This window comes from Leptonotus elevatus, chromosome 10, assembly GCF_054856555.1.
Source record: "Leptonotus elevatus isolate MCC_2025b chromosome 10, RoL_Lele_1.0, whole genome shotgun sequence".
In the NCBI taxonomy this organism is placed as follows: Eukaryota; Metazoa; Chordata; class Actinopteri; order Syngnathiformes; family Syngnathidae; genus Leptonotus; species Leptonotus elevatus.
This window is the reverse complement of record NC_141248.1, coordinates 25470430-25496598: the sequence shown is the minus strand read 5'-3', so window position 1 is coordinate 25496598 and position 26169 is coordinate 25470430. Positions and strand designations below refer to the sequence as shown.

The 26169-nt window shown below is 46.2% G+C and overlaps 4 protein-coding genes across 8 annotated transcripts; 3 read left to right on the top strand and 1 right to left on the bottom strand.

The window, feature by feature from the left end:
* Positions 1–61: 61 nt before the first annotated feature.
* sqstm1 (sequestosome 1) lies at positions 62–2819 on the top strand. 5 transcript variants are annotated; one of them, XM_086086665.1, is made up of 8 exons: positions 75–469; positions 557–652; positions 1096–1340; positions 1401–1467; positions 1552–1608; positions 1672–1784; positions 2242–2464; positions 2542–2819. In XM_086086665.1, exons 1-8 carry the CDS (start codon positions 301–303, stop codon positions 2703–2705), a joined length of 1134 nt encoding a protein of 377 aa, XP_085942791.1. In that variant the 5' UTR covers positions 75–300; the 3' UTR covers positions 2706–2819. The 5 variants fall into 5 exon arrangements, with proteins under 5 accessions (XP_085942787.1, XP_085942791.1, XP_085942790.1 ...); XM_086086664.1 differs by having other exon boundaries at positions 1549–1608; XM_086086663.1 differs by having other exon boundaries at positions 80–469; positions 1401–1482.
* Positions 2810–4155, bottom strand: mrnip (MRN complex interacting protein). The gene is made up of 7 exons (XM_086086668.1): positions 3931–4155; positions 3741–3800; positions 3566–3666; positions 3454–3502; positions 3250–3356; positions 3151–3178; positions 2810–3074 (listed from the first exon to the last, which is right to left on the bottom strand). Exons 1-7 carry the CDS (start codon positions 3988–3990, stop codon positions 2913–2915), a joined length of 567 nt encoding a protein of 188 aa, XP_085942794.1. The 5' UTR covers positions 3991–4155; the 3' UTR covers positions 2810–2912.
* A 3092-nt stretch (positions 4156–7247) lies between these two features.
* Positions 7248–14239, top strand: ccdc69 (coiled-coil domain containing 69). The gene is made up of 9 exons (XM_086087335.1): positions 7248–7422; positions 9618–9663; positions 9747–9943; positions 10416–10503; positions 10831–10904; positions 10981–11082; positions 11162–11281; positions 11670–11767; positions 13148–14239. Exons 1-9 carry the CDS (start codon positions 7402–7404, stop codon positions 13308–13310), a joined length of 909 nt encoding a protein of 302 aa, XP_085943461.1. The 5' UTR covers positions 7248–7401; the 3' UTR covers positions 13311–14239.
* Positions 14240–16427: 2188 nt separating this feature from the next.
* LOC147167779 (homeobox protein EMX1-like) lies at positions 16428–25469 on the top strand. Its single transcript, XM_086087622.1, has 3 exons — positions 16428–16842; positions 23897–24081; positions 25299–25469. The coding sequence occupies exons 1-3, from the start codon at positions 16428–16430 to the stop codon at positions 25467–25469; spliced, it is 771 nt and encodes a 256-aa protein (XP_085943748.1).
* The last annotated feature ends 700 nt before the right edge of the window (positions 25470–26169 follow it).

The following is a 26169-nucleotide window of genomic DNA, read 5'->3' as shown; positions in this document are numbered from 1 at the left end:
TTTGGGCGGTCGGGTCACATGACGCGCGGGGAATCTCCCGATTGGAAAAGGCTTCGTCATCGCGGCCTGTCATTGGTCCGTGTGGGCGGGGCTTAAGCGCTGAACCAATCGGGCAACACGTAAATATTGACTCTCCATGGTTACGCCCATCCCGGAAGTGGCCAAGACTCAAGTCAAGCGACAGCGTTTAAAAGCTGCGTCACAAAGTGCCCAAGTCGATTCAACAACGACGACGATCTGAAGTAGAAGCACAAGCGGACCAGAACCGGAAGAAGAAGAAGAAGCACAAGCGGCCAAAAGATGTCGGTGACGGTGAAAGCTTACCTGCTGGGAAAAGAGGAGTCTGTTCGGGAGATTCGCAGGTTCCTGGTGGAGCAGGACGCGATCGGAAGCTTCGAACATCTGTGCTACAAAACTTGCCAGATGTTCCCCGTACTCAAGGAGGCCGCCTTCAACATGTACTACAAAGGTCGCGCGCACACGCACACGCGTGATCTTCTTCGTGCTTCGACCAAGTTCGACTTTGCAGCTTTTACCTTTTTGTTTTGCTTTCCAGATTGCGAAGGAGACCTGGTGGCCTTCTCCTCGGATCATGAGCTCAACATGGGCGTGGCCTGCATTAAGGATGACGTCTTCCGGGTTTTCGTCAAAGGTAAAACTGCATCATCATCATCCAAAAACTGCGTTCAACTAAAACCATCAAACGTCAACAAAAGTATTATTTTGTGGGTTATCTTAATTTTTAGCTTGATTTTATCTTGAAAGTGTTTCAATGTAAATCATATTTTATTATTATTATATATTAAGTCCAAATTCAAATAGGTACACTTAAAATATGTGTTGTATTTATTTCGTTTTAAAATAAAGCATCTCAATATGTGTTTTATTTTATTTACGATATTTAGATAGATATTTTTCTAACAATGTCCTGATATTTACTTTTAAAATAAAAACAAGTATCTTGATTTCAAATGAAATTTTCCATCCAGACTGCCTGACGTGCACTGACTCTCTATATTTTCCATCCATATTTTTAAGAATAAAACACCGAAGAACGTGTTTGACCAGATTTGTGCCACTGCGTTTGCTTTTCAGAGAAGAAGGAGCACCGTCGTGACTTTCCGGTTCACGCTTTTCCCCCGAACGCGTTTGCGGCGGCCCCTCCCCCGCACCACCTGGCCGCCGTGCACGCCAACGTGACGTGTGACGGCTGCGAGGGTCCGGTGGTGGGCGTCCGCTTCAAGTGCAGCGTGTGTCCCGACTACGACCTTTGCTCCGCCTGCCAGGTGCAAGGGAAGCACACGGAGCACGCTCTGCTGCCCATCTGGCACCCCCTGCAGGTGACCACCGCGCACTACATGGCCCATGCAAGCACGCGTGCTGATGTTGCCTTTTTTCAGGCGCTGTTTCCGCGGGGAAAGCTAATGAAGATGCGCCACTGCAGCAAGAACCAGAAGTGTGCCCGAGGTAGCGCCCCCACTGGTCAGTGTGCTTATTGTTACTTTCATCATCCCGTCGCAAGCTCATCGTTGTCCTTTGACCCCGAAGCAGGCCTCAGCTTCCTGAAGAACGTGGGCGAGGGCGTGGCGGCCATGCTGAGCCCGTTAGGTGAGTGACATGGGTGCCAAACGACCGACCGGACGGGAAGTGATGCGTTGTTGTCGCGCGCAGGCATCGACGTGGATATCGACGTGGAACACCAGGGCCAGAAGACCAAAGTGACCAATCAGGAACAAGGGGACATGGCAGTGGGCGGAGCCGAGGGAGACGCTCAACCCGAAAAGGTCAGACTCAATAACGGGTCGCGTGACCATCAGGTTGTCATGGGCCTTTTTGTAGTGGACCTACGAGATCAATTTGTACTGATTTCAATTATTTCACTTTGGGCAGGATTTGAATTTTGATTTTGAAACGTAAAAAACGTACACGCACGTGCGTGAGCTTGACGGAGGCTGCAGTTCCGCTTTCGGCCACAAGTGGCAGTTGAGAGTGACAAACTCCACAAAGCAACTTTAACAGTGTCCATAGGTCAAGACCTTTTTGGTCCTTTGTCAAATAAACAATCCTATACAAACATTTGGACTTAACTTATCTGGACAAAAAGTCAAACAAAAAGCTTAGCAACCGATGGAAATGTAGCAGTTTTGTTTTTTCAACTTGCGTTCTACTAAACTGCTCTGAATTGTTCAGTCCAAATGTCACATGACATCATTGCGCAATATCGTCTTTTGTGGACGTCAGGCTTCAGCCGCCGCCAAAGACTTAGACGAAGAATGGACTCACGTCACGTGCAAGGAGGTGGACCCCTCTAGTGGAGAACTGCAGTCGCTGCAGCAGGATGAGAAACCAGACCAGGACGGGGACCAAAAGCTGAAGGGGGATCAGAACCAGGACGCTCCTGCTGAGGTCCAAAAGGCTCCTTCAGGCTTGAAGGTGGCAGCGCTCTACCCTCACCTTCCTCCAGGTAAAAAGTCGCCCGTGTCCTCACCGCCGCCGCCTTCCACATGAGCATGGCGCTAACGCGAGTCGCGTATCCCCCAGAGGCGGACCCCCGCCTGGTGGAGTCTCTGAGTCACATGCTGGCCATGGGCTTCACCGACGAGGGCGGCTGGCTGACCCGCCTGCTGCAGGCCAAAGATTTCGACATCGGCGCCGCCCTAGACGCCATCCAGTACGCCAAAAAGCCCCGCGACCACCCGCACTGATGCCACCAATTAGCTTCCTAGCGCACGCGCGCTAGCGTCACAGACAAAGCTCTAAGCTTGAAACGTTTCAACAGTTAAAAATAATTGATACTCAATAAAAACACTTTGATCAGCTTTCATGTTTTGTTTAATTTCAACGAGATTATTTTCAGTGTTGCAAACGTTGCACCAAAATAAACGAGTGAAGGTTAGGAAGTTGAATTTTCATCAGAAGTTCACATCAAAGTCTTCTCCGCTGTCAAACATGGAGGAAGTGGTAAGCGGGGGGCGGGACAGCATCATGCTGCTCTTGAGTCTGGGGGGGTCGGCAGTCGTGTCGCCCAACAATGATGGCGCTCGCGTTTTCATGTTCACGGCGTCAACGTCTGACTGATCCAACAAAAACAAAAAGTAGCTTAGCATCAAGCCTGTTAGCCTAGCTTAGCACACGTGTAGCCGACCTCACCTGAGATCCGTCTTCACACTTCCTCTTCCTGACGCGCGCGCACACACACGTTAACAGATTGATGTGTTTCAAGTGGGTGTGGCCTAACAAGCACATCACCTGTCACTTGTGCTGTTGCCTCGGAAACGCCGCATGTCCTCAGCTTCATCCTCTTTAGGTGCTGCGGCCACATATTTGCTCCAACGGCTCACCTGCGGGTGGACCACCTACTCGCACGCACACATTCACACATTCACACATATACATACACGCACACACCAGTTGATGAGGTTGCTGGCTTGTGCGTGCCGGTCGTCGTCTCACTTGTTCATCTTGCTGGTCTTCACTTCCTGTTTCGTCTTCTTGCTGCTTCCTACCAATCACGTGGATGACGTCAAAGTTGAGCATGAAAAAAAAAAGCCTGTTTGTCGGTTACCATAGCGACCCGGCGTCTCGTTCTTCCAACATGGCGCCTCTGGCGGCGTTCAGTTTCTGAACGTGACGCCTGCAGTCCACCGCGCTGCCGCCGCCGAACTCCTGAGTCACGTGATCATATTCCCAAAATTCAACAGGTTTGAACGCGGCGTCCACCCACTGACGTCAGCGCCTACCTTGAGCAAAGATTGCTTCTCTCCGCAGAGTTTACACGTCCACGTTTTCACCTTCTTCACCTGTCACACGTTGGGGAAAGGCAGAATGTTCGAATGTTTCATGCGGAAACTTACAACATCATCTGTCGCTCGGCTTAGCCGCGTTAGCCGTTAGCTTCACGTGTGTACGACGCGTTTGCGTTCTTCTTACTTGTTGCACCTGGAAACAGTCGCAGCGGAAACATTTGACGACTTGAAACATTTGGACCATCAGCAACACCTTGTTGCAAAGTCAGCAGCAAGACGCCTTAAAAACTCAAACTTATCTTTCCCACTTGCGTTAGCCGGGCTTTATTTGAAAACTGACGTCACATATCCGGGCATCAGCTCGAAGTGCGAGAGCGAGAGAGCGCCTCCTGTCGGCGCGGCGGGAGTCGACACTGGAGTGAATGATGCTGCATTCGAGGAAGCTAGGAAATCGCATAGACCCCACTCGGATTGTCGCAGTTGCAACGTCAATGTGTAAACAACAAAATGGTGGATTCCGATAAATTGCTTGGGTCGCCATTGTCGAGTGACGTCAGCCTGAAGCCGGTCAGTTGACGTCGTGGTCTTTCTTTTTTTCCGAATTCGCAACTCGGGATCACAGAGTTTAAAAGAGGGTCCCGTGCACACCTCCTGGTATGGTGGGTTAAAGTCAGATTTCCCACTTTCCTCTAATGCAGCATCATTTCCATCGCTTCTGCACTGCAGGGGTCACCCAGTGGCGTAGCACGTTCCCCCAGGGCCCCAAGCAAGAAGGGGGGTGCCTTAGCGGCCATTCATAGTATACTTAGTGCGTCATTTTAAAATTGCACATCTGTATCTTCAATAAACAATCACCATTTAGTTACTAATCGTATGGTCTTTGTTTAAACCATATTATACATGGTTGTTGTGTTTTTTAAAATTAAATTTGTTTTAACACCTTACCTATGCTCAGTTTGAGGATACATATATATTTTTTTTAAAATAAATAAAAGCCTTACCATACACAGTTTTTTATTTTGTATTAAAAGCCTTAATATACATCGTTTTTATTTATTTATATAAATGACTTACTATACAAGGTTATTTTGTTAAATAAATGCCTGATTATATATGGTCAAATAAAAAAAATGCCTTACTATACTTTTTTTTTTTTTTTTAACAATTGATTGACTATACATCGGTGGTGGGCACACTCGGTCCTCGAGGGCCAGAGTCCTGGAGGTTTTGGATGTTTCCCTTCTCCAACACAGCTGATTAATGATCAGCTCACCAGCAAGCTCTGCATAACCCTGATAACGATCCCGTTGATTGGAATCAGCTTGTGTTGGAAAAGGGAAACCTCCAAAACCTGCCTCGAGGACCGAGTTTGCCCACCTCTGCTATACATGGTCGCCTCACCTGTAGTGCTCTTACATTCTGCTGCCAGAACTAGAAGAGCACAGGTGGGCAAAATATTACTCCTACACTGTAAAAAAGACTCAACTCAACTTTGAAAAGCGAAACTACCCCCAGCAAAAATGGGTTGAAATGACGTCACTGGTGTCCGTCCAAAAGACGTCTGAATTTGGTGGAAAAGTGAAAGGTGAAAAAGACGTCATTTTCAAGACGTTGAAAAGTTGTCCTTCAAATGACGTTTGATTGTTTGGTTGAAAAGTGAACCCAAAAAATCCAGCGCGTCTGTGAACGCTGCGCCTTTTCGCCCGGTCGTAAAAAGCTCGCCCCCTTCAATCGAGGGCGTTTCCTGACAATATTCTCTTTAAGCGCGGACGGAGGAAGGCACGAAAGCATTCCATGACGTCAGCATCATCTCATCCGACGCCCCAAAAAATGTGCGCATGAAAAAACAAAGTTTTCTCTTTCGTATGGAGAATTTTGATGCATTTGTGACCTCTGCTGACGCTGGACTCCAATAAAAGGAGAAAATCAAACGTTAAGAAGGCCAACAATGATGACGTCACTTTATTCTTATTATTTTTTAATCTATTTGCGTTCAGCACGTGCGCACTTTTGGTCGTGGTCAATTTTGTCTCTGCCGCACATGCCAATTAACTCCCGTGTGGAATTTGTCACGTGAGTCTATTTCGAGCAGCAGCAGTTGTTCTGTGAAGCGTGACAAAGTTTCTGTGTTCTTCTTTTCTTGCTTGCTTTCTCTGCCATCCTCGAACGTGACGTTCAATTGTGTGTGTGTGTGTGTGGGGGGGGGGGGGGGTCTTGCTTCTTCCAAGGCTTTGTCATAATGGCCTGCAGCCACTGGAGGCGCTCTTGACACTTCATCCAGTTCGTTTTTGTTTTTTAAACAAATTCCCTCTTTGTTGCTCCAGCATGAGGCACTGCCAAGTCGAGGCCAAAATAAAGTCAAATACAAACGAATTCTACAATGTGATGCACACGACGTGGAACAATCTGCAGTGTGGCACCGCGCCACAGGGTGGCGCTTCCTTGTTTTGTTGTGCATATGCAGCACTTTTTGGTTTTAGCCGTTAATGATTTTGACCAGATCAGTGGTTTTCGACGCCGTGGATGTGTATGATTTTTTTTTTGTTCCTTTTATAAAGTGAGCCTGTGGACTTCCAGTTCCTTTGTTGTTTTCCGGTTCCGATACAAATGCAAACGTGTAAATAATGTACCCAATGAAGCAGAAAACTCATTTCCGATAAAAAGCAGCGAGTCTCCTTGGGGCAGAGCGAAGGCACAAGCGAAGGCGCAAGCGAAGGCGCAAGCGAAGGCACAAGCGAAGGCACAAGCGAAGGCACAAGCGAAGGCACAAGCGAAGGCGCAAGCGTTTGCTGCAACAAGCTGCATGCGCTTAAAAACACGCAAGCGGTCGTACTTTTCCAACAAATACAAATTCTTCCGTGGCCGAAATTCGGCAAGCATTTTACAAATTGAAAAACCAAGGCAACATAAAAACAACTGCTAAATAGATTTTTCTTTGTTGAAGTATTTGATATTGTAAAAATGTGCATTTCAACCCGCATATGTGTCTAATGGCTTCACTTGTATTCAAAAGTGTTGCTTTGAAAACTTCCAGACAGTTGAAGACATGTTGTTCGGTTGGTTGGTTTGCGGTTATTATGGTCAATTTGAAGCGCAAGACAAAAGGTTCGTCGCTTCTGCGCATGTGCCGGCCTCCGCCGCTGATGCGTTCATGGCTATCGTAAAGCTTTTATTTTCCCATCTTCTCATCACGCAGTGATCGGATTTCAAATTCAATGACGAGTTTAAAGTGGGTGGAGTCAGTCTGCAGATTTGACATGTTCAAGAGTTCAAAGTTCAACTCGAACCCATCCACGTTGGCCTTCTAGAAATTCTCGAAGTCTGTACCCTGCAATACATCAGCAACAAAGTGCAGTAAAATCCCAAACGGAACACAAGCAAGCACATTTTGTCTTCGTTGTATGGAATCTTTGCAATGTTGTACAGTACAACTTGTACTGGTCGTTTTCTTTGGCAGTATTTTTGCCGAAGCTCTGCGCCCGCGGCGTCCGTGAACTCATCATCGCGTCAGGCCGGGCGGCGGTGCGTTCAAGAACTTTGCTCGGGCTCGTCGAAACTTTTTCGCGGTCACACGGCGGTGACGGACGGACGACGGACGACGGAAGAGCGAAGCTCTCCAAAGACGCCGTCGAGGTCGTAGGCGGCTTCAGCAGGCATGGGCTGCGGCCACAGCAAGGTGAGACCGAGGTCCGAGTCCGAGTCCGAGTCCGAGGCCACCCTCCGGGCAACGTGCTCCGCAAGCAGCCGCCGAGACTTGCACCAAAGGCAAAAGTCGAACGTTTTCACGGCAACGTACGCGAACCGACGACAACGGCAAGTGAAGAGCACAAACGCGGACAAAGTGCAACTTTTATGAGCGCACGTGTTTTCAATCTGCCTCGTGTTCAAACAGTCTTCGACTTTCTACACATAACTCGGGAACGGACATCATGACGTCATCACCTCGTAACCCCGAAGTCACGCTTCTTCTTTTTTTTTAAACCCCGTTTTACGCGTATTTGGGATGAAGTGGGTGTTGATAAACTACAACAAAATGGAGTCTAGTTGAGATCAACAGTCGAGTTGTTTTTATTTATTGAATCAAACAAGACCAAGCAAACGTTTTCGCATGACCGTTTAAAAAGTGACGTCATCGTCACGCGCCCAATCAGTTGCATTCAAATGAAAGGCGACATCATGTTGACAACTTTTGAATGGCGTCAGTTATGCGCATGCGTTAAAGGGCAGTCCATCAAATGTGCCTGTAATTCCTATCTTTGTTGTAAGGCAGCCAAAAAGAAGCAATTTTATTCATGATGGTTTTTAAATCAATGGGACCATTCAGTTATCGGATTTTGTGTGCGTGTGCCAAATATCCGCACCGGCCTAACACAATCCATATGGTCGGCGTTGGGTCCGATTCAAGACACCGGGGCAGTCTTTGAAATGACTCCGAAACAAAAGCCTTCTTAAAGGTACAGTCAGACGGATTTGTTTGGGCCCATCTGGGTCATTTCTGGGCGGAGACGTTTTACTCCATCAGTGGAATATGCAAATATCGCTGTGTGAATCCCCACTCCTGATTGGTGGACCGGTTTCACGCTCGTTCCTGGTCGTCTGCTGCCCTCGACTTCCTTGAGTGTCACTTTTGAATGTTGCGTTTACGAACCGCAGCAGAAATCCATCGGACCGCACCTTTAAAACGTGTAACGCTACCGTGCTAACGTCTCCCCCGCGGACCACATGATGATGACTTCCTGTCGCTCGCGTTTCCTGTTTCTTCCTCTGTGCGGCGCGAGAGCCTCTTACGTAAGCGCCAAAGGCGCGTACAAGAATCTTTTGGAGTCGCTCAGAATAGAAATCGGCGTGTGGTCAGCGCCGACGACTTTCTCTCTTTAATTGGTTTACTTGCTTAATTGGCTTAGCGGCGCAGACGTGCTCAGGCTGCCTAATGTGACCGGGTCCAAATGCTAGCATAACAGCTAACTCGCAATTGAAACCTGGAATATTTCTCTCTTTTTATTACACATTTTTAAGTGCTTTTGGGCCAAGGCACTGCGTCTCCTCCGGATGAAGAGAATTCGGGCCAGTGAAGAGAGAATTTCTTTTTTTGGGCAGAATTCTCACTTTAAAGTCCGAATCCTGCCAACCCTTTTTTTCTCTCTCCCTTCACCGGCCCGAATTCTCTTCCGTCTTTCGTGTCCATTGGCGACGTTCCTGCAGCGGCTCGAAGACGTGCCGAGTATGACGTCACGGCAACGACGCCATTTGCAGAGCGGTGGGCGGAGCGCGGCCCCTCGTTAATGACGGCGAGCCCCTCCATCGTTCCAAATCACACCCGCAATAAGTCAAATCCGCAATATTGAAAAACTGGAAGAACATGTTTTTATAGCATTTTTAAAGGTCTTTTAACACACGTTGAAAGTGGAACCAACACTTTCAAACGCTTTCATATAGAATGAGGCCGGATAGCGATCGCGCAGGCTGGCGGAAAACTGCGTCGGCGCCAGGTGAGAAGGATTTTCTTTTGTAAGTCCCCAACTTCTTCCAAAACGTCGTGATGAGCATTCCGCGTGCGTTGCCACCAATCCGTGTGCGAGTGACGTCGCCGGCGTTTGCGGCAGGCCGAGTTGGGCGGGAAACAAGCAGCAGGGCGTAATCGCTGAGAATCCATTTCAAACCATTGGCTAGCGACGGCACGAGTCTTGGGTCGTCGTCGTCGGCGTCGTCGTCGTCGGCGGCGTCGTCGTCGTCTTCGTCGTCGTCTTCGTCGTCGGCGTCGGCGTCGTCGTCGTCGTCGTCGTCGTCGTCTCTCTGGCGACATCTGCTGGCGTCCAGCGTCTTTTGTTCGAAACGTTGCTGACGTCTCGCTCGGTTGCTTTTTTGTTGCAGAAGAAAACCAAGAAAGGCCACGCAGACAACAGCCGCCAAGATGGAGGTCGGTGTGTGCTTGCGTGCGTACGTGTCTGCGTCTCGTGCTGTTGGAGGAAGTGATGTCATCTTTGTGCTTGCCGCCCTCAGCCAATCGCGCGCGTTCCGAGCGACGCGGTGCCGGCGTGGCCAAGGCGGCGTTGGAGAAGCGCCTGGAACGCTTGGAGCGCCAGCCGAGGATCCTGAAGGAAGTGCTGTCGGCCGACGGCGGCGCGCAGAGGGCGGAGCTTCTCAAGGAGCACGCCGACGAGGAAGTGTGCACGCTGGTGCTCGCCATCCTCGACAAGGTGAGCTCGCCACGCGCGTATGCAGGACCAAAACTGGCAAAATTCAAAAGAAATAAATGACTAATAGTGAAAATAAAAACGGATATAAAAAAAATATCATTGAGAAATGAAATACAAATGTATTGAAGCGAATATTAATGCTATTTTGGATGGAAAACGCTTCGTTTGATCAAGAACTGCAAAAGCAAACTCATGACGTCATCGTACGGCGCCGTCGCTTCCTGGTCTTCTTCTTCTTTGAAATGACTGCTGGATCACATCTCTTGATGCTGTATAGCGCCACCTACAGCGGCGGAGTCCCCCAGAAGTCGCGTGTCCGTTTTGCGCATTTTCACTAAATTTGCTTAAAAAATTTTGAATTAAAAACGGAAAATTGCAAACATTAAAATAACCGTGCTGCACAGCAAGTGCGCTCGTCACATGCTAACGTGGCTAACGTGTCTTGCGTGCGTCCTTTTTGCTGTTTGTGAAGGTCAAGACGGAGACGTGCGCTCACCTCAACGACGTTCATCAGCAACGACGACAACAAACTGCACAACAACACCAACAACATGTGCACGGTACTCACAATGGCCTTTTCTATTGCGTGTGCGTGTGCGAAGTGCGAAGTGTTTTGTTTTGGACTTTTCAATGTAACAGATTTACAATTTCCCAAACATCAGGATAAACGAAAACATCGCTGCTGGATCAATATCATCGATCTCGTCACGTTGCACCTTTGACTTTGTCTGACTATTTATGTGGCTGATGTGTCTTGCAACCTCATTTATGATGATATTTTCAATTTTTTGCATCCTTTTACGGCCAAATTGCTCTCAAGTCTCCGATCCTGCACGGAGCGTGCGTGCGTGCGTGCGTGTTTGTGATGGTCCTGTTTCCTTTGACAGAGATTGAGCGAGCTCACGAGGAGATCAAAGTTCAACTGACGGAGAAATTTCACATCAGCGAGAACCTATGGAAGGTAACCGTGGCAACCATGTGACACGCGCGCCCACCGTCGCGCGCCGGACATCAGCAGCCTGCTTGTGTGTGTGAAGGTGGAGGTGAGCGAGTTGAAGGCGGAGCTCGAACGCTACAACCACCTCAAGAGGCGTGTCCAAGAGTCCACCTTCAAGAAAGATCTGCTCAGGAACATTCAGGTAAGCGCGCGTTCGCGCCTGCGTCTCCATGGCAACCAGCGCCCGCTTCCACCTCACCGCCGATCATGACACGTGACAGGCGCATGGCAGTCCAGGTGCATTCTGGGAGTCGGAGCAGGAGTCTTTGCTGTTCGTCATCGAGATGAAGACCGAAATTCTCAGGGAGCAAAACAGGAAGTTGCAACGCATGGAGCAGCTGGTGAGGCCGCACGCACGCACGCACGCACGCACGCACGCACGACGCAAGCGACACACGCGGCTTTGTGTCGCGATCGTAAGCAGGAAATTGCGCTTCTGCAAAAAAAAGAGAAAGAATACACGCCAATAAGGCATATGCCACGGAGGAGGCGGGACTTCTGGGTTTTCACCCATCAACTTTGTTTCCGCTTCCGGTTGGGGGGTGCGGGTGTTGGAACGCGGCCGGAAACGGCGCTCGTGTGTAAAACCCGGAAGTCCGCGGCATCGACCCCATTTGTGAAGCAGCGCGTCGCGCACAATTCGAGCAAATCGCCTTTCATTTTGTGGTTGCGTCAAAAACACCCGTTGGCGTCCCCGTCGGCGTTTTTGACGCTCTCGTTGCGTTTCAGGCGGAGGAGAAATCCTGCGCCGAGGATCACTTGGCGCAAACCTTGCAGCAAAACGAAGACTTGCGAGTTCGTCTGGACAAAAGTCAAAACATCCTGCAGTGAGTACGCTTTCCTTCAAAAAGAAGTTGGAAAAAATGCATAAATTGACCCCTTTTTCAGGCCCCTCCCCCAAAAAGAAAACTTGTTTCTTGAAATTACGACTTTCTTGAGAATGGACAACTTTTGACCACTTTTTCTGGAGATGGAAAACTATACAAATGTACAAAAATATACAACTTAAAAAAAAACACAACTTTTTTCTTAAACATAAATAAATACCAATTTGGAGGGAAAACTATATATGTAATAAAAACAAGACTTTCAAAAACACTTCTTCATAAACAAGCTTTTTTTTTTGTAGAAAATATGACTTCCAGGAATTGTTTTCAAGAAAATATATTATTTTTTCCCCCAATATAACATGTTCTCAAAACTTCCTAGAAAATAAAATCATGTCCACTTTTTCTGGAAATTTCTGGAAAATATGAATGTGTTGAAAACGTGCCATTTTCTGAAAAATACTTCTTCTTTTTTTTTCAAAAATAAGACTGGAGAAAATCTTTTTGTAGAAAAGAGAGGACTTTCTCAAACATTTTTTTCACTTTTGTAAACAATACTTTTATGTGGAAAATATGTTGTTGACCTTTTGTAGGATTTTATTCTTGAAAAATGTAAAAAAAAACAACAAAGAAAACATTTTAAGAATACTTTTTTGAAAATAAGGTGGGCTTGAAAAATATTGACCACTGCTTCTGGAAATATAAAACTTTTCTAGAAATTTTTTTTTTCTTCTTAACAAATAAAATTTTCTTCAGGATAATTTTTTTTTCCTCCTTTTTTTTTTTACAGAAAAGATGCAACTTTCAAAGATATAAGATACATTTTCTGGAACAATAAAAAATCTATAAAATAAATAAAAAGTTTTCGACATGTACAAAAGTTGTTTGTACAAATACTTTAACCGATTGAGTCACAGTGACAAAAAACAGCAACAAAAAAATTACGCAACGCTTGCAAATCCCCAAAATAAAATTTGACAAAGCTAACTTGACTAGTCGTGTGGGTCCTCTGTTGTTGTTGTTGTTGTTGTTGTTATGAATATGAATCTTCCTTTTGAGCAAGGTCTTGTTCACATGATCACAATGCGGTCCAAAGCGGGTCCTGCACCTTTTGGATGTTTCCCTGCTCCAAGACGGCTGATTCCAATGAACAGGATCAGTATCAGGCTTATGCGGAGCTTGCTGATGAGCTTCAGGTGTGTCGGAGAAGGGAAACATCCAAATGCCGCAGGACTCCGGCCTTCCATGACCGACTTCGGACACCGCTGCAATATCGCATTGTCAGCCGGTCCTGATGGGACGAGACCTTTTGGGACTGAGACGGGTCGCCGGCGTGCATGTGCTAAGAGTGCTGTTGCTTTTGTTGTTGTTGCGCTTCAGGCGCGCGTGTCGTGAGCGCGAGGAGGCGTGCGCGTCGTTGGAGCGTCAGCGTTTGTTCAACAAGACGTTGACGCAGGACAAAGAGCAGCTGCTCTTCAAACTCGATCATCGGGACGCACTCCCCGCTCTCAACATGGCCGCCGCCACCGTCGCGCCGTCCTGATCGCTTCTGCGGATGTTAGTCACTCCTCCAGCAGCCCCCCCCCCCCCCCCTCCCCCTCCCCCTCCCCCTCTGGACAACATTACAAAGTTTGATTTCACAAGCGCAAGAGACGCTTTTATCCCTTTCTTTTTTTTTTCATCCTAGAAAGCCACAAACTATTCAAAACTTCAGCAGTGCCTGATGCTGAGTCACGTGACTGTGATGTCACGCTCAGTTTGCGGGAATGCTAACATATTAGCATGCCCCCCCCCTTCTTTTTTTTAAATAATTAAATGCATCATTTAATTATTTTAATTTTTTGTTAAAGGGGTTTGAGTTTACTGGCACATGTGTTGTTAGCATGTCCACATGTTCAAATGCTACATATTGTCATGTTAGCATGTAGCTTCTTCGAGTTAAGAACGAGTTTCTCATGTGCAAATGCTGCTTTGTTGAAATGCCACCTTAGCATGTTAACATGTGACTTTTTCGAGATAAGATTTTTTAGCATGACCTCATGTTGATGTGTTACAGTTGACGTGTTCCATTAGCATATTAGCATGTAGCTTCAGTTGAAGCTGATGGTTTGAATCCGCCAGTGTTTTGTTTACCAAAGATGCATTTTTGTTGTGAAAATACAAATTGTCATGCACCCGCACTTTTTTTTTTCTTTTTACTTTGTGGACTGAACTGTTATCTTTGTTTTTATTTTCAAGTGTTGTTGCCATGACTCAATAAAACATAAAGTACTCAATAAAACATAAAGTACTCTCATGCATCTGATGACAAAAATCACGCCCCCCCCCAAAAAAAAAAGTCTTAAACATGTCATCCTAAAAAATTGTAAAGGTTTGACAGTTGTGTATATTTTGTGGGTAACAAATATTTTTGCCGTTCATGTTTTTGAGGAAATATTTTCAAGAAAAACTTTTTCAACATCTTTGACAGTTGTTTTTTTTTCAAGAAAAGTTATATATCCGGGATTTTTTTTTATATCTTATTTTCTGGCACATCTAGCAAAGAAAAGGTGAATTTAATGCCTTTTTTTTTATTTTAAAGAATGTATTCTTTTAGAAGGTTCTACATAAAAAAAGAAAAATATATTTTCTAGAAAGAACATGAACTATTTTCCATGTTTTTACAGGTTTAGCAAATGTCATATACTGGAAAGTCATATGGCTTGTTTATAGTTATAGTTTAAAATTGGAAAAAATCTACCCGAGCCAGGGTACAGGGTTCGGTACTACTAAGTTGAAATTGTCGTTTTGATGTGCTCGTTATGTGATTGACAGTTGAGCCACTGGAGGGCGCCAGAGGGTTGTTGATACTCCTCGTCATGCTAAATCCCGCTCCCACACGCACACGCACGTGCACACACATTCACAGGTAGGATGAGTACTTCCTTTAATGCTAATCGCTAATGTCGCTAATGAAGATGAAGTGATCCACACGGGGGGAGTGGAGGGGGGTCTACTGGTCGGGTACAGGTGGCAACATTTGTAACAGGCAACTTATACAAGTTCAGATCTTTTTATTTATTTTTATTTTTTTACCTTTCAATTCAATCAACACAATAATGAAGTGCTAGCTTGATTTCGGACCAATTTGCATAATAATCACCGACTATCGTTCATCTATTTGAAACACTGCCAACATTATTATTTAAATAAGAAGGAATAGTTTCTCCCTCATTTTTGAGGGACATCCATTGATTTGAATCAGCTCTAGTTTCTATTTTTTCTATTATTGTTAATTTATTTTTACAGTGACTTGATAATGAATCAATATGACAGTTTACCAAATGCACTTTGACGGTTACTAACGCTTGTTTAAGCTTTGGCGTTTGACTGCTTTTGTGTTTGTTTGCTTGGTTTTCACACGAAAGCTGATTTGCATATCGGCCTGCAAACAACTGGAGAATCTCGAGCCGCAACTTTCAAACATATGCACGGCAAAATGAAATCAGACGGAAGGAGACTGATGCGGCCTCGTCAAAGTTGGAGCATCAACAGAAAACCCGACTTCATTTTCCAAACTTGCGTCAGTACTTAATTAGCTGATATCATATTAGTCATTATTGTTTGAATAACAAGTCAATAATTGCCACTGTTCTTTATTTTCAACGTGCATCGTTGATTGTCACGAGTTTCACGATGACGCGCATTCATTTTGTCCTCGAAACGTGTTTGTTTCTCGACAAACACGCGTGCATACTCCGAGGCCGACTTGTAGGAAATAAGGGATGAATAAATCGATCAAAATTGGACACTTGCCAATTGCAATTGACGACGCAATCAAAATCAAAGGGAAAACAAAATGGACGCATCAAAAGCCTCGTTTTTAAAATCAACATTTAGGCACTGATGCGACTTCGTTGCGTCTTTTTTTTTTTTTTTAGCTGATAATGTGCACTTAAAATCAAGCAAGATTAATTCGATGTATTTGTGATTATATTGACTTTGAAATTAACGTGACGGTTAATTCTTTTCGAGGATGCAGTGTGTGTGTGCGTGCGTGCGTGCGTGCGTGCGTGTTTCCCGTCATCTTGGCTCATGCAGTCTGAATATTTCGATGCAGTTCTTTCGAGAATCCAATCCAAGTGCGTTGCAAAACAAAATAAATCAATCACATTCGATTTGGATTCTTTGGATTGAAGTGATTGTGATTTGGATTATTTTTCAAAGGATGGATCATTTTGAGATTGTTGGATTTGTGGACTGATTTGGGGTCGGCTGTCATTTGGACATGACAGGTTCTGAAAGCCTGACGAACTTTGTTGTTCTTCCTGCGGGTCGTCGTCATCTTGTGCGCATGCGCATGGGAGGGCGAAGCTCTGGCAGGTGTGTTGCGCGCGCGTCTCACACGCGCGCGCTCAAGTTGGCTCCTCGGAGGTGAGAAGTTTCTTTGCGGGTGGGGGTGTAAAGGGGGGGCTGTGAGGGGCTCCACTTCGCCGTCGGAGTTCATTCCCGCCACTCGCCCGTCACTTTGGCGCCTTGACGCACTCCAGGACCAAGAAGGCGACACGCACGCACGCACGCACGCACGCACGGGCGCGCACAGGTGTCCCGAGGAGCGGGATGGTTCGGCTGTGAGCTTCGGGTTCGGGTGTCGGAGACTCGGGGGTCTCGTCCGGCCGCCATGTTGCAGCCGCAGCAGCTCGGAGGCGTCAAGAAATGTTTCTCCATCGAAGCTCTGGTCGGGAAGCAGCACCAGCACCAGCAGCACCAGCAGCACCAGCAGCAGCGGGCCGCCGGCGTCCAAAGCGTCCGGACCGCCTTCGAGGAGCCCATCCGGCCCACCGCGCTCCGTTTCCCGGAGGCCCTGCGTCCCCTCCCCGTCGGACCCGGGGACGTCCGGGCCTCGTACTCGTCGGTCGGAGCCAACTTTGGACTGCACGTGTTCGGCCGGCATCATCCCGGGCTCGGCGGCGTGAGCCTGCTGTACCCCCCCGCCGCCGCCGCCGCCGCCGCCGCCGCGGCCGTGGGTGCGGGCGCAGGCCCCCCCGCCTCCTGGATCCTCCACAACCACCACAGATACGCGCACGCGCTGCCAGGTAAGACGCGAGCTCCTTTCAGGACCCAAAACGCAGCATGCGACAAAATAGGATTTGACTTTCAAAAAGAAACAAAGTCTAGTTGTGACGTCACGTTGGATTTCATATGAAAAATGTTTCTCATGAAAAGCGAAAAAGCGCTCGACAAAACCAGAACCCCCCCCCCTTTTTTTTCATGGACAATTGCATTTAAGACAAATCTTTCAAGCGTTTTGTTTAGAATACAACGATGACAAAACGAGTCATCTTCTTCACAATTCTAGATTTTTTAGACCCAAGGACAATTCGTAAATGAGACAAAAACAATTGAGGAGACATTGTCCTTTGATATTTGATCCCTCAAAAAGGGATGATTATTTTTTTAACAAAAGATTCGAAACAGACAAACATTGAAATTTCGAAGCTGAAAATCTGATCACCAAAAATGATCACATGAAAATGAAAACCGTTTTCTAATGCATTCAATTCTCCTTTGGAAATAAAAATGTGCATTATTCCAAATCCGGCTTTATAGTGTATAGCCCCCCCCCCCATTTATTAGTATAAAAAACAAAAACCTTTTAAAAACAAACAAACAAATGTCATTTCAAGTCAGCTCAAAGCGTCAAATGCAAGAATTTCCTGTTTACGCGACGTTTGCGTTTGAAAGCTGCAGATCATAAATCAATTGAATAAAACATGAAAACGGTTGTTGATCGTTAAAGAAAAAAAGAAATTTGTTTGCAACAAATTAAATGGAAACGAAAACAAAAGCAAGCTTTAAATTTGACGTTTCTTTTTTTTAACATGATGTTTTGCCGCCGACATTTCTGCGTTTCTTTTAGGATCATTTGAGATTCCATTTGATTGACAAATCCTTCTGGTGACGTCACCGATCAGTGATTGAAATAACATACCAACCATCATATTAATGTGATGATGATGATGACATCACGCCCACATTTAGAAGGGCCAGGGGCCTCAAGGCCTGCATGGAGGGCCTGGTTGCCCCCCCCCCCCCCCAAATAGGCGCGTGTGTGCGTCTGTATGTAACCCTTGCTAGTGTGTGTGACTCAAATCGTGTTTGTGCTTGTATTCATTTGTTCGTGTGTGTCTATGTGTGCTTTTGTCTTTGCGGTGGTCCATACACGTGTGTTTTTCCAGGTTTAACTACCATTGTGGGGACCGACTTGAAATTGTGGGGACATTTTGGTGGTCCCTGTGAGTGCAAAATTCAATAAATTTTCATGGTTAGGGTTAGGGGGCGGGTGACCATATTCGCAATTCTAAAAAAAGAGGACACTTGAAATCGTGCGACCAGTCGCCGTTACACAATGTATGTCACCTCCTATTTTTAGTCGCGCAACGCCAACCGGACATTTTCATGAATTTATAAAAACCTGGACGTAAGAACATGGTCTGTCCTCATCAAAGAGGACACATTTGGTCACCCTAGTTTGGGGGAAGGGGCTTGGAAATGCATCATGTCAATGAGATGGCCCCACAAAGATAGTACCATAACCATATATGTGTGTGTGTGTGTGTGTGTGTGTTTATTAGTGTGTTGCTCCAACAAGAAAGAGAAAGTTAGCCGTCACTCAGCTGGTTAGCGGCGTGGCTAATATGCAAATAAGTGTGAGATGCAAATATGCTAATGAGTATCATCAGGTGTGTTTGTGACGAGCACACAGCACAAGTCCTGACATCATCATCATCATCATCATCATCATCATCATCGCCGTCTGCCTCCCCCCCCCCAAATAGGCGCGTGTGTGCGTCTGTATGTAACCCTTGCTAGTGTGTGTGACTCAAATTGTGTTTGTGCTTGTATTCATTTGTTCGTGTGTGTCTATGTGTGCTTTTGTCTTTGCGGTGGTCCATACACGCGTGTTTTTCCAGGTTTAACTACCATTGTGGGGACCGACTTGAAATTGTGGGGACATTTTGGTGGTCCCTGTGAGTGCAAAATTCAATAAATTTTCATGGTTAGGGTTAGGGGGAGGGTGACCATATTCGCAATTCCAAAAAAAGAGGACACTTGAAATCGTGCGACCAGTCGCCGTCACACAATGTATGTCACCTCCTATTTTTAGTCGCGCAACGCCAACCGGACATTTTCATGAATTTATAAAAACCTGGACGTAATAACATGGTCTGTCCTCATCAAAGAGGACACATTTGGTCACCCTAGTTTGGGGGAAGGGGCTTGGAAATGCATCATGTCAATGAGATGGCCCCACAAAGATAGTACCATAACCATATATGTGTGTGTGTGTGTGTGTGTGTGTGTGTGTTTTATTAGTGTGTTGCTCCAACAAGAAAGAGAAAGTTAGCCGTCACTCAGCTGGTTAGCGGCGTGGCTAATATGCAAATAAGTGTGTGATGCAAATATGCTCAAAATTCAATACATTTTCATGGTTAGGGTTAGGGGGAGGGTGACCATATTCGCAATTCCAAAAAAAGAGGACACTTGAAATCGTGCGACCAGTCGCCGTCACACAATGTATGTCACCTCCTATTTTTAGTCGCGCAACGCCAACCGGACATTTTCATGAATTTATAAAAACCTGGACGTAATAACATGGTCTGTCCTCATCAAAGAGGACACATTTGATCACCCTAGTTTGGGGGAAGGGGCTTGGAAATGCATCATGTCAATGAGATGGCCCCACAAAGATAGTACCATAACCATATATGTGTGTGTGTGTGTGTGTGTGTGTGTGTGTGTGTGTTTTATTAGTGTGTTGCTCCAACAAGAAAGAGAAAGTTAGCCGTCACTCAGCTGGTTAGCGGCGTGGCTAATATGCAAATAAGTGTGTGATGCAAATATGCTCAAAATTCAATACATTTTCATGGTTAGGGTTAGGGGGAGGGTGACCATATTCGCAATTCCAAAAAAAGAGGACACTTGAAATCGTGCGACCAGTCGCCGTCACACAATGTATGTCACCTCCTATTTTTAGTCGCGCAACGCCAACCGGACATTTTCATGAATTTATAAAAACCTGGACGTAATAACATGGTCTGTCCTCATCAAAGAGGACACATTTGGTCACCCTAGTTTGGGGGAAGGGGCTTGGAAATGCATCATGTCAATGAGATGGCCCCACAAAGATAGTACCATAACCATATATGTGTGTGTGTGTGTGTGTGTGTTTTATTAGTGTGTTGCTCCAACAAGAAAGAGAAAGTTAGCCGTCACTCAGCTGGTTAGCGGCGTGGCTAATATGCAAATAAGTGTGTGATGCAAATATGCTCAAAATTCAATACATTTTCATGGTTAGGGTTAGGGGGAGGGTGACCATATTCGCAATTCCAAAAAAAGAGGACACTTGAAATCGTGCGACCAGTCGCCGTCACACAATGTATGTCACCTCCTATTTTTAGTCGCGCAACGCCAACCGGACATTTTCATGAATTTATAAAAACCTGGACGTAATAACATGGTCTGTCCTCATCAAAGAGGACACATTTGGTCACCCTAGTTTGGGGGAAGGGGCTTGGAAATGCATCATGTCAATGAGATGGCCCCACAAAGATAGTACCATAACCATATATGTGTGTGTGTGTGTGTGTGTGTGTGTGTGTTTTATTAGTGTGTTGCTCCAACAAGAAAGAGAAAGTTAGCCGTCACTCAGCTGGTTAGCGGCGTGGCTAATATGCAAATAAGTGTGTGATGCAAATATGCTCAAAATTCAATAAATTTTCATGGTTAGGGTTAGGGGGAGGGTGACCATATTCGCAATTCCAAAAAAAGAGGACACTTGAAATCGTGCGACCAGTCGCCGTCACACAATGTATGTCACCTCCTATTTTTAGTCGCGCAACGCCAACCGGACATTTTCATGAATTTATAAAAACCTGGACGTAATAACATGGTCTGTCCTCATCAAAGAGGACACATTTGGTCACCCTAGTTTGGGGGAAGGGGCTTGGAAATGCATCATGTCAATGAGATGGCCCCACAAAGATAGTACCATAACCATATATGTGTGTGTGTGTGTGTGTGTGTGTGTGTGTGTGTGTGTGTGTGTGTTTTATTAGTGTGTTGCTCCAACAAGAAAGAGAAAGTTAGCCGTCACTCAGCTGGTTAGCGGCGTGGCTAATATGCAAATAAGTGTGTGATGCAAATATGCTCAAAATTCAATACATTTTCATGGTTAGGGTTAGGGGGAGGGTGACCATATTCGCAATTCCAAAAAAAGAGGACACTTGAAATCGTGCGACCAGTCGCCGTCACACAATGTATGTCACCTCCTATTTTTTGTCGCGCAACGCCAACCGGACATTTTCATGAATTTATAAAAACCTGGACGTAATAACATGGTCTGTCCTCATCAAAGAGGACACATTTGGTCACCCTAGTTTGGGGGAAGGGGCTTGGAAATGCATCATGTCAATGAGATGGCCCCACAAAGATAGTACCATAACCATATATGTGTGTGTGTGTGTGTGTGTTTTATTAGTGTGTTGCTCCAACAAGAAAGAGAAAGTTAGCCGTCACTCAGCTGGTTAGCGGCGTGGCTAATATGCAAATAAGTGTGTGATGCAAATATGCTCAAAATTCAATAAATTTTCATGGTTAGGGTTAGGGGGAGGGTGACCATATTCGCAATTCCAAAAAAAGAGGACACTTGAAATCGTGCGACCAGTCGCCGTCACACAATGTATGTCACCTCCTATTTTTAGTCGCGCAACGCCAACCGGACATTTTCATGAATTTATAAAAACCTGGACGTAATAACATGGTCTGTCCTCATCAAAGAGGACACATTTGGTCACCCTAGTTTGGGGGAAGGGGCTTGGAAATGCATCATGTCAATGAGATGGCCCCACAAAGATAGTACCATAACCATATATGTGTGTGTGTGTGTGTGTGTGTTTTATTGGTGTGTTGCTCCAACAAGAAAGAGAAAGTTAGCCGTCACTCAGCTGGTTAGCGGCGTGGCTAATATGCAAATAAGTGTGTGATGCAAATATGCTCAAAATTCAATACATTTTCATGGTTAGGGTTAGGGGGAGGGTGACCATATTCGCAATTCCAAAAAAAGAGGACACTTGAAATCGTGCGACCAGTCGCCGTCACACAATGTATGTCACCTCCTATTTTTAGTCACGCAACGCCAACCGGACATTTTCATGAATTTATAAAAACCTGGACGTAATAACATGGTCTGTCCTCATCAAAGAGGACACATTTGGTCACCCTAGTTTGGGGGAAGGGGCTTGGAAATGCATCATGTCAATGAGATGGCCCCACAAAGATAGTACCATAACCATATATGTGTGTGTGTGTGTGTGTTTTATTAGTGTGTTGCTCCAACAAGAAAGAGAAAGTTAGCCGTCACTCAGCTGGTTAGCGGCGTGGCTAATATGCAAATAAGTGTGTGATGCAAATATGCTCAAAATTCAATAAATTTTCATGGTTAGGGTTAGGGGGAGGGTGACCATATTCGCAATTCCAAAAAAAGAGGACACTTGAAATCGTGCGACCAGTCGCCGTCACACAATGTATGTCACCTCCTATTTTTAGTCGCGCAACGCCAACCGGACATTTTCATGAATTTATAAAAACCTGGACGTAATAACATGGTCTGTCCTCATCAAAGAGGACACATTTGGTCACCCTAGTTTGGGGGAAGGGGCTTGGAAATGCATCATGTCAATGAGATGGCCCCACAAAGATAGTACCATAACCATATATGTGTGTGTGTGTGTGTGTGTGTGTGTTTTATTAGTGTGTTGCTCCAACAAGAAAGAGAAAGTTAGCCGTCACTCAGCTGGTTAGCGGCGTGGCTAATATGCAAATAAGTGTGTGATGCAAATATGCTCAAAATTCAATAAATTTTCATGGTTAGGGTTAGGGGGAGGGTGACCATATTCGCAATTCCAAAAAAAGAGGACACTTGAAATCGTGCGACCAGTCGCCGTCACACAATGTATGTCACCTCCTATTTTTAGTCGCGCAACGCCAACCGGACATTTTCATGAATTTATAAAAACCTGGACGTAATAACATGGTCTGTCCTCATCAAAGAGGACACATTTGGTCACCCTACTTTGGGGGAAGGGGCTTGGAAATGCATCATGTCAATGAGATGGCCCCACAAAGATAGTACCATAACCATATATGTGTGTGTGTGTGTGTGTGTGTGTTTTATTAGTGTGTTGCTCCAACAAGAAAGAGAAAGTTAGCCGTCACTCAGCTGGTTAGCGGCGTGGCTAATATGCAAATAAGTGTGTGATGCAAATATGCTAATGAGTATCATCAGGTGTGTTTGTGACATTCGTTTTTCGTCAAATAACCGCGGTGACGTGTCGCTCAAAGATGAGCCAATGACGTTGCGACTCATTGGCCCCTCCCCCAATACGATTCCTAATGTTCGATTTGCGGAAGCGTCCTGGCCCGGCACGTCGTGGTCAGCGAATGAGTTTGCCGTTGATCCTCAGCGTGCGCTTTGCATGTGAATGTCACACGGCCGCCGCCGCCGCCGCCGCCGCCGCCTGGCGCTCGCCGTCATTGTTGTCGCCGGCGAGCCAACCGACCTTTTTGCGTGCGGCGTGACGGCGGCGGCCGATCTTTCCAGGCCCAACATTTGCACGTTTGTTTTTATGTAAACCATATCGAGCGTTTCAAGCGAAGATCGCGCCGCGCACACGCACGGCGTTGGCCGACGTTTAACCGCACACGCGCCACACAAAGCAGGTCCACTTGTTCTACTTTCTCGGACCCCAAACACACGGCAAGCATTAAAGCAAAAGAATGACAAGAAAGATGAGGGAAGGGCTTTTCCATTGGATTAGCATCGCTAACGTGTTAAAGCGAGCTTGACTTCCTGGAAGGTCGGGCTCGGGTGCCGGATGTTGGTTCTCGAGTGGAAGGTCATGTCAAGAGTGATGAAGGTTTTTCTTTGCGTGGTTCGGGTTGGTCCCGGGTTGGAAAGATGACTTTTAGGCTGTGACATTAAGTCGAGCGTTAAGTTTGGGCCGATGCGATTGATAGCGTTAGCATTGCTCATGTGCTAAACCCTGCCGCGAGCTTGACTTCCTGTCTGTGCACGTGTCCCGCGCTCAGGTGACGACGGCGGTGCCGAGAACTTTCTGCTGCACGGCGCTTTCTCGCGCAAACCCAAACGGATCCGGACGGCGTTTTCTCCCTCGCAGCTTCTGCGTCTGGAGCGAGCGTTCGACACGAACCACTACGTCGTGGGCGCCGAGAGGAAACAGCTGGCCTCGGCGCTCTGCCTCAGCGAGACGCAGGTGAGCCATCGGCAACACGGCGAGCGTTCGTCCGTTCCGTGGGGGCGTTTCTTGAACGCCGGCTCCATTTTCGTGCTCGGAAGTGTCAACGTGTCAAGAATTGAAGTTTGTCGAATGCGTTGTCGCGTGAAAATGCTGACAAATGATCGCATGCGAGGTTCGTTCTGCTGCGTCGAAGGACCGAAGGTACGTTTGGCTGCGGGTTTTAAGGTGGCAGTTTCGAGATTGGGTGCCAGGTGGGAATGGTCGACAACAGGGGTCCGCAACCTTTACTGACAAAAGGAGCCATTTTAGGCCAAATAAATAACAATAAAATGTGTCTGGAGCTGCAAAACCTTTCGACGTGTGACAGCGCGTTTACTGAGGGTCCGAACTAGAGCGGCACCATAACGCAAAATATGCAGCAAACAATACTTTGAGATTCTTTTCATTCTACCTTTCGTCTTCCGTTTTTTGGGTGTTTGTAAATGTTCACACATTTTTAGACTTTCTCCCTTTTTGTCAAATTTCTGACATATTATGCTCTTTTTCTGCCTCACTTTTTTTTGTTGACATGTTTATGGCTATTGTTAGACATTTGTTATTTTGTGAACACATGATCATTTGGGGGATTTGGGGACATTTTATAGTATATCTCTTCTGCCTTTAAAAAAAAATATATATATAATTTTCTGACTATTTTTTTCTGGCAATTCCAAAGACTTTTCATGGTAATTATTTAGCTTTTTTTTTGTTTTTGGACATTTTATGGTTACTTTTTGGACATGTAAAGGTTTTTTAAACTTTTTTGTCTTTTTTCTGACAACCTGAATATTTAATTAATTATTATAAAAAAAATCAAAATCATGAATTCATTTAAAGAATATTTTGTCTATAAAACCCAAACCCTATGCAAAACAACAACAATACAAAACAAACAACACATTTCTATTCATTTTTTTAGACATCCACATGCAGGAGCGGGACTAACGAGCGACATTTGGGTCCAGAGCCGCAGGTTGCAGACCCCTGGTCGAGAACGTAACGTTCTACAGTGTAACGCGTGTTAGTTCGTGTGTGTACGATTTTCTGGAATATTGTCGAGTGACGGCGAGGGACGGCTTGGTTCTAACTTCTTGTTCTAAAAAAGCGTACGTCGAGTTAGCCTTGCCTGCGTATGTTAGCATGTCGCATGTTAGCCTGTCCTGACACCTGCACTCATGTGTTTGCGCGTGTAGGTGAAGGTGTGGTTCCAGAACCGCAGAACCAAACACAAGCGTCAGAAGCTGGAGGAGGAATCTCCCGAAGCGGAACGCAAACGCTCCAAAGGCAGCCAGCACGTCAGCCGATGGCGAGCCGCCACGCAGCGGAGCCCCGGCCGATGCGCCGACGGCATCGCCGGCCACTGAGCTCGCGCGGCTCACGCGGCTAACGTGGCTAACGCGGCTAACGCTCGCCGTTCACGTAGACTGAGATGGAGAAAGAACTTTCTTGATTTTCAAGACCAAATTCCCCAACGCAAGCTAACGTTAGCATCCCGTGGGAAGTCAACAATCACAACGAGCACAAATTTGCATTCTCACTTGCTGATTGGCTGAGCTGAACTTGGAGGTGTGGGCAGGGTTATGTAAATGAAGCGCAAGCAGTGACGTCACAATCGGGTCAAATTGAGGACGGCGGACCGAAAGGCGCGTTTGAAGTCACCGTCTCGTGACTCCACCTCCGCTTGCTTGTCACATTCCAGAAACGCAACAAAACATTTGGATGCAAAAATCTTTTGGACATCATGGATCTCCTTTAAAAAAAAGAAAGAAGTGTATTAATAACGTGAGAAAAGCAAACGGCGTCTGTTGCGAACAGACGGACGCCAGTCTGGAGGACGTGTGGGAACAAGACCAGCGCACGCACGCACGCACGCACGCAAGCGCGCACGCACGCACGCACGCACGCACGCACGCAGGACTTCCATCAAACTTCAATTGAAGCGAAAGCTCGAAAACAAGAAAGACGAAGATTTCAATCAATTTGAAGGAATGTCTTGAAAAATCAAAGTTAGTTGTCGGCGACCAATCGGTGGCTTGATGAACGTGCGCTTACGTTTGCGGGCGT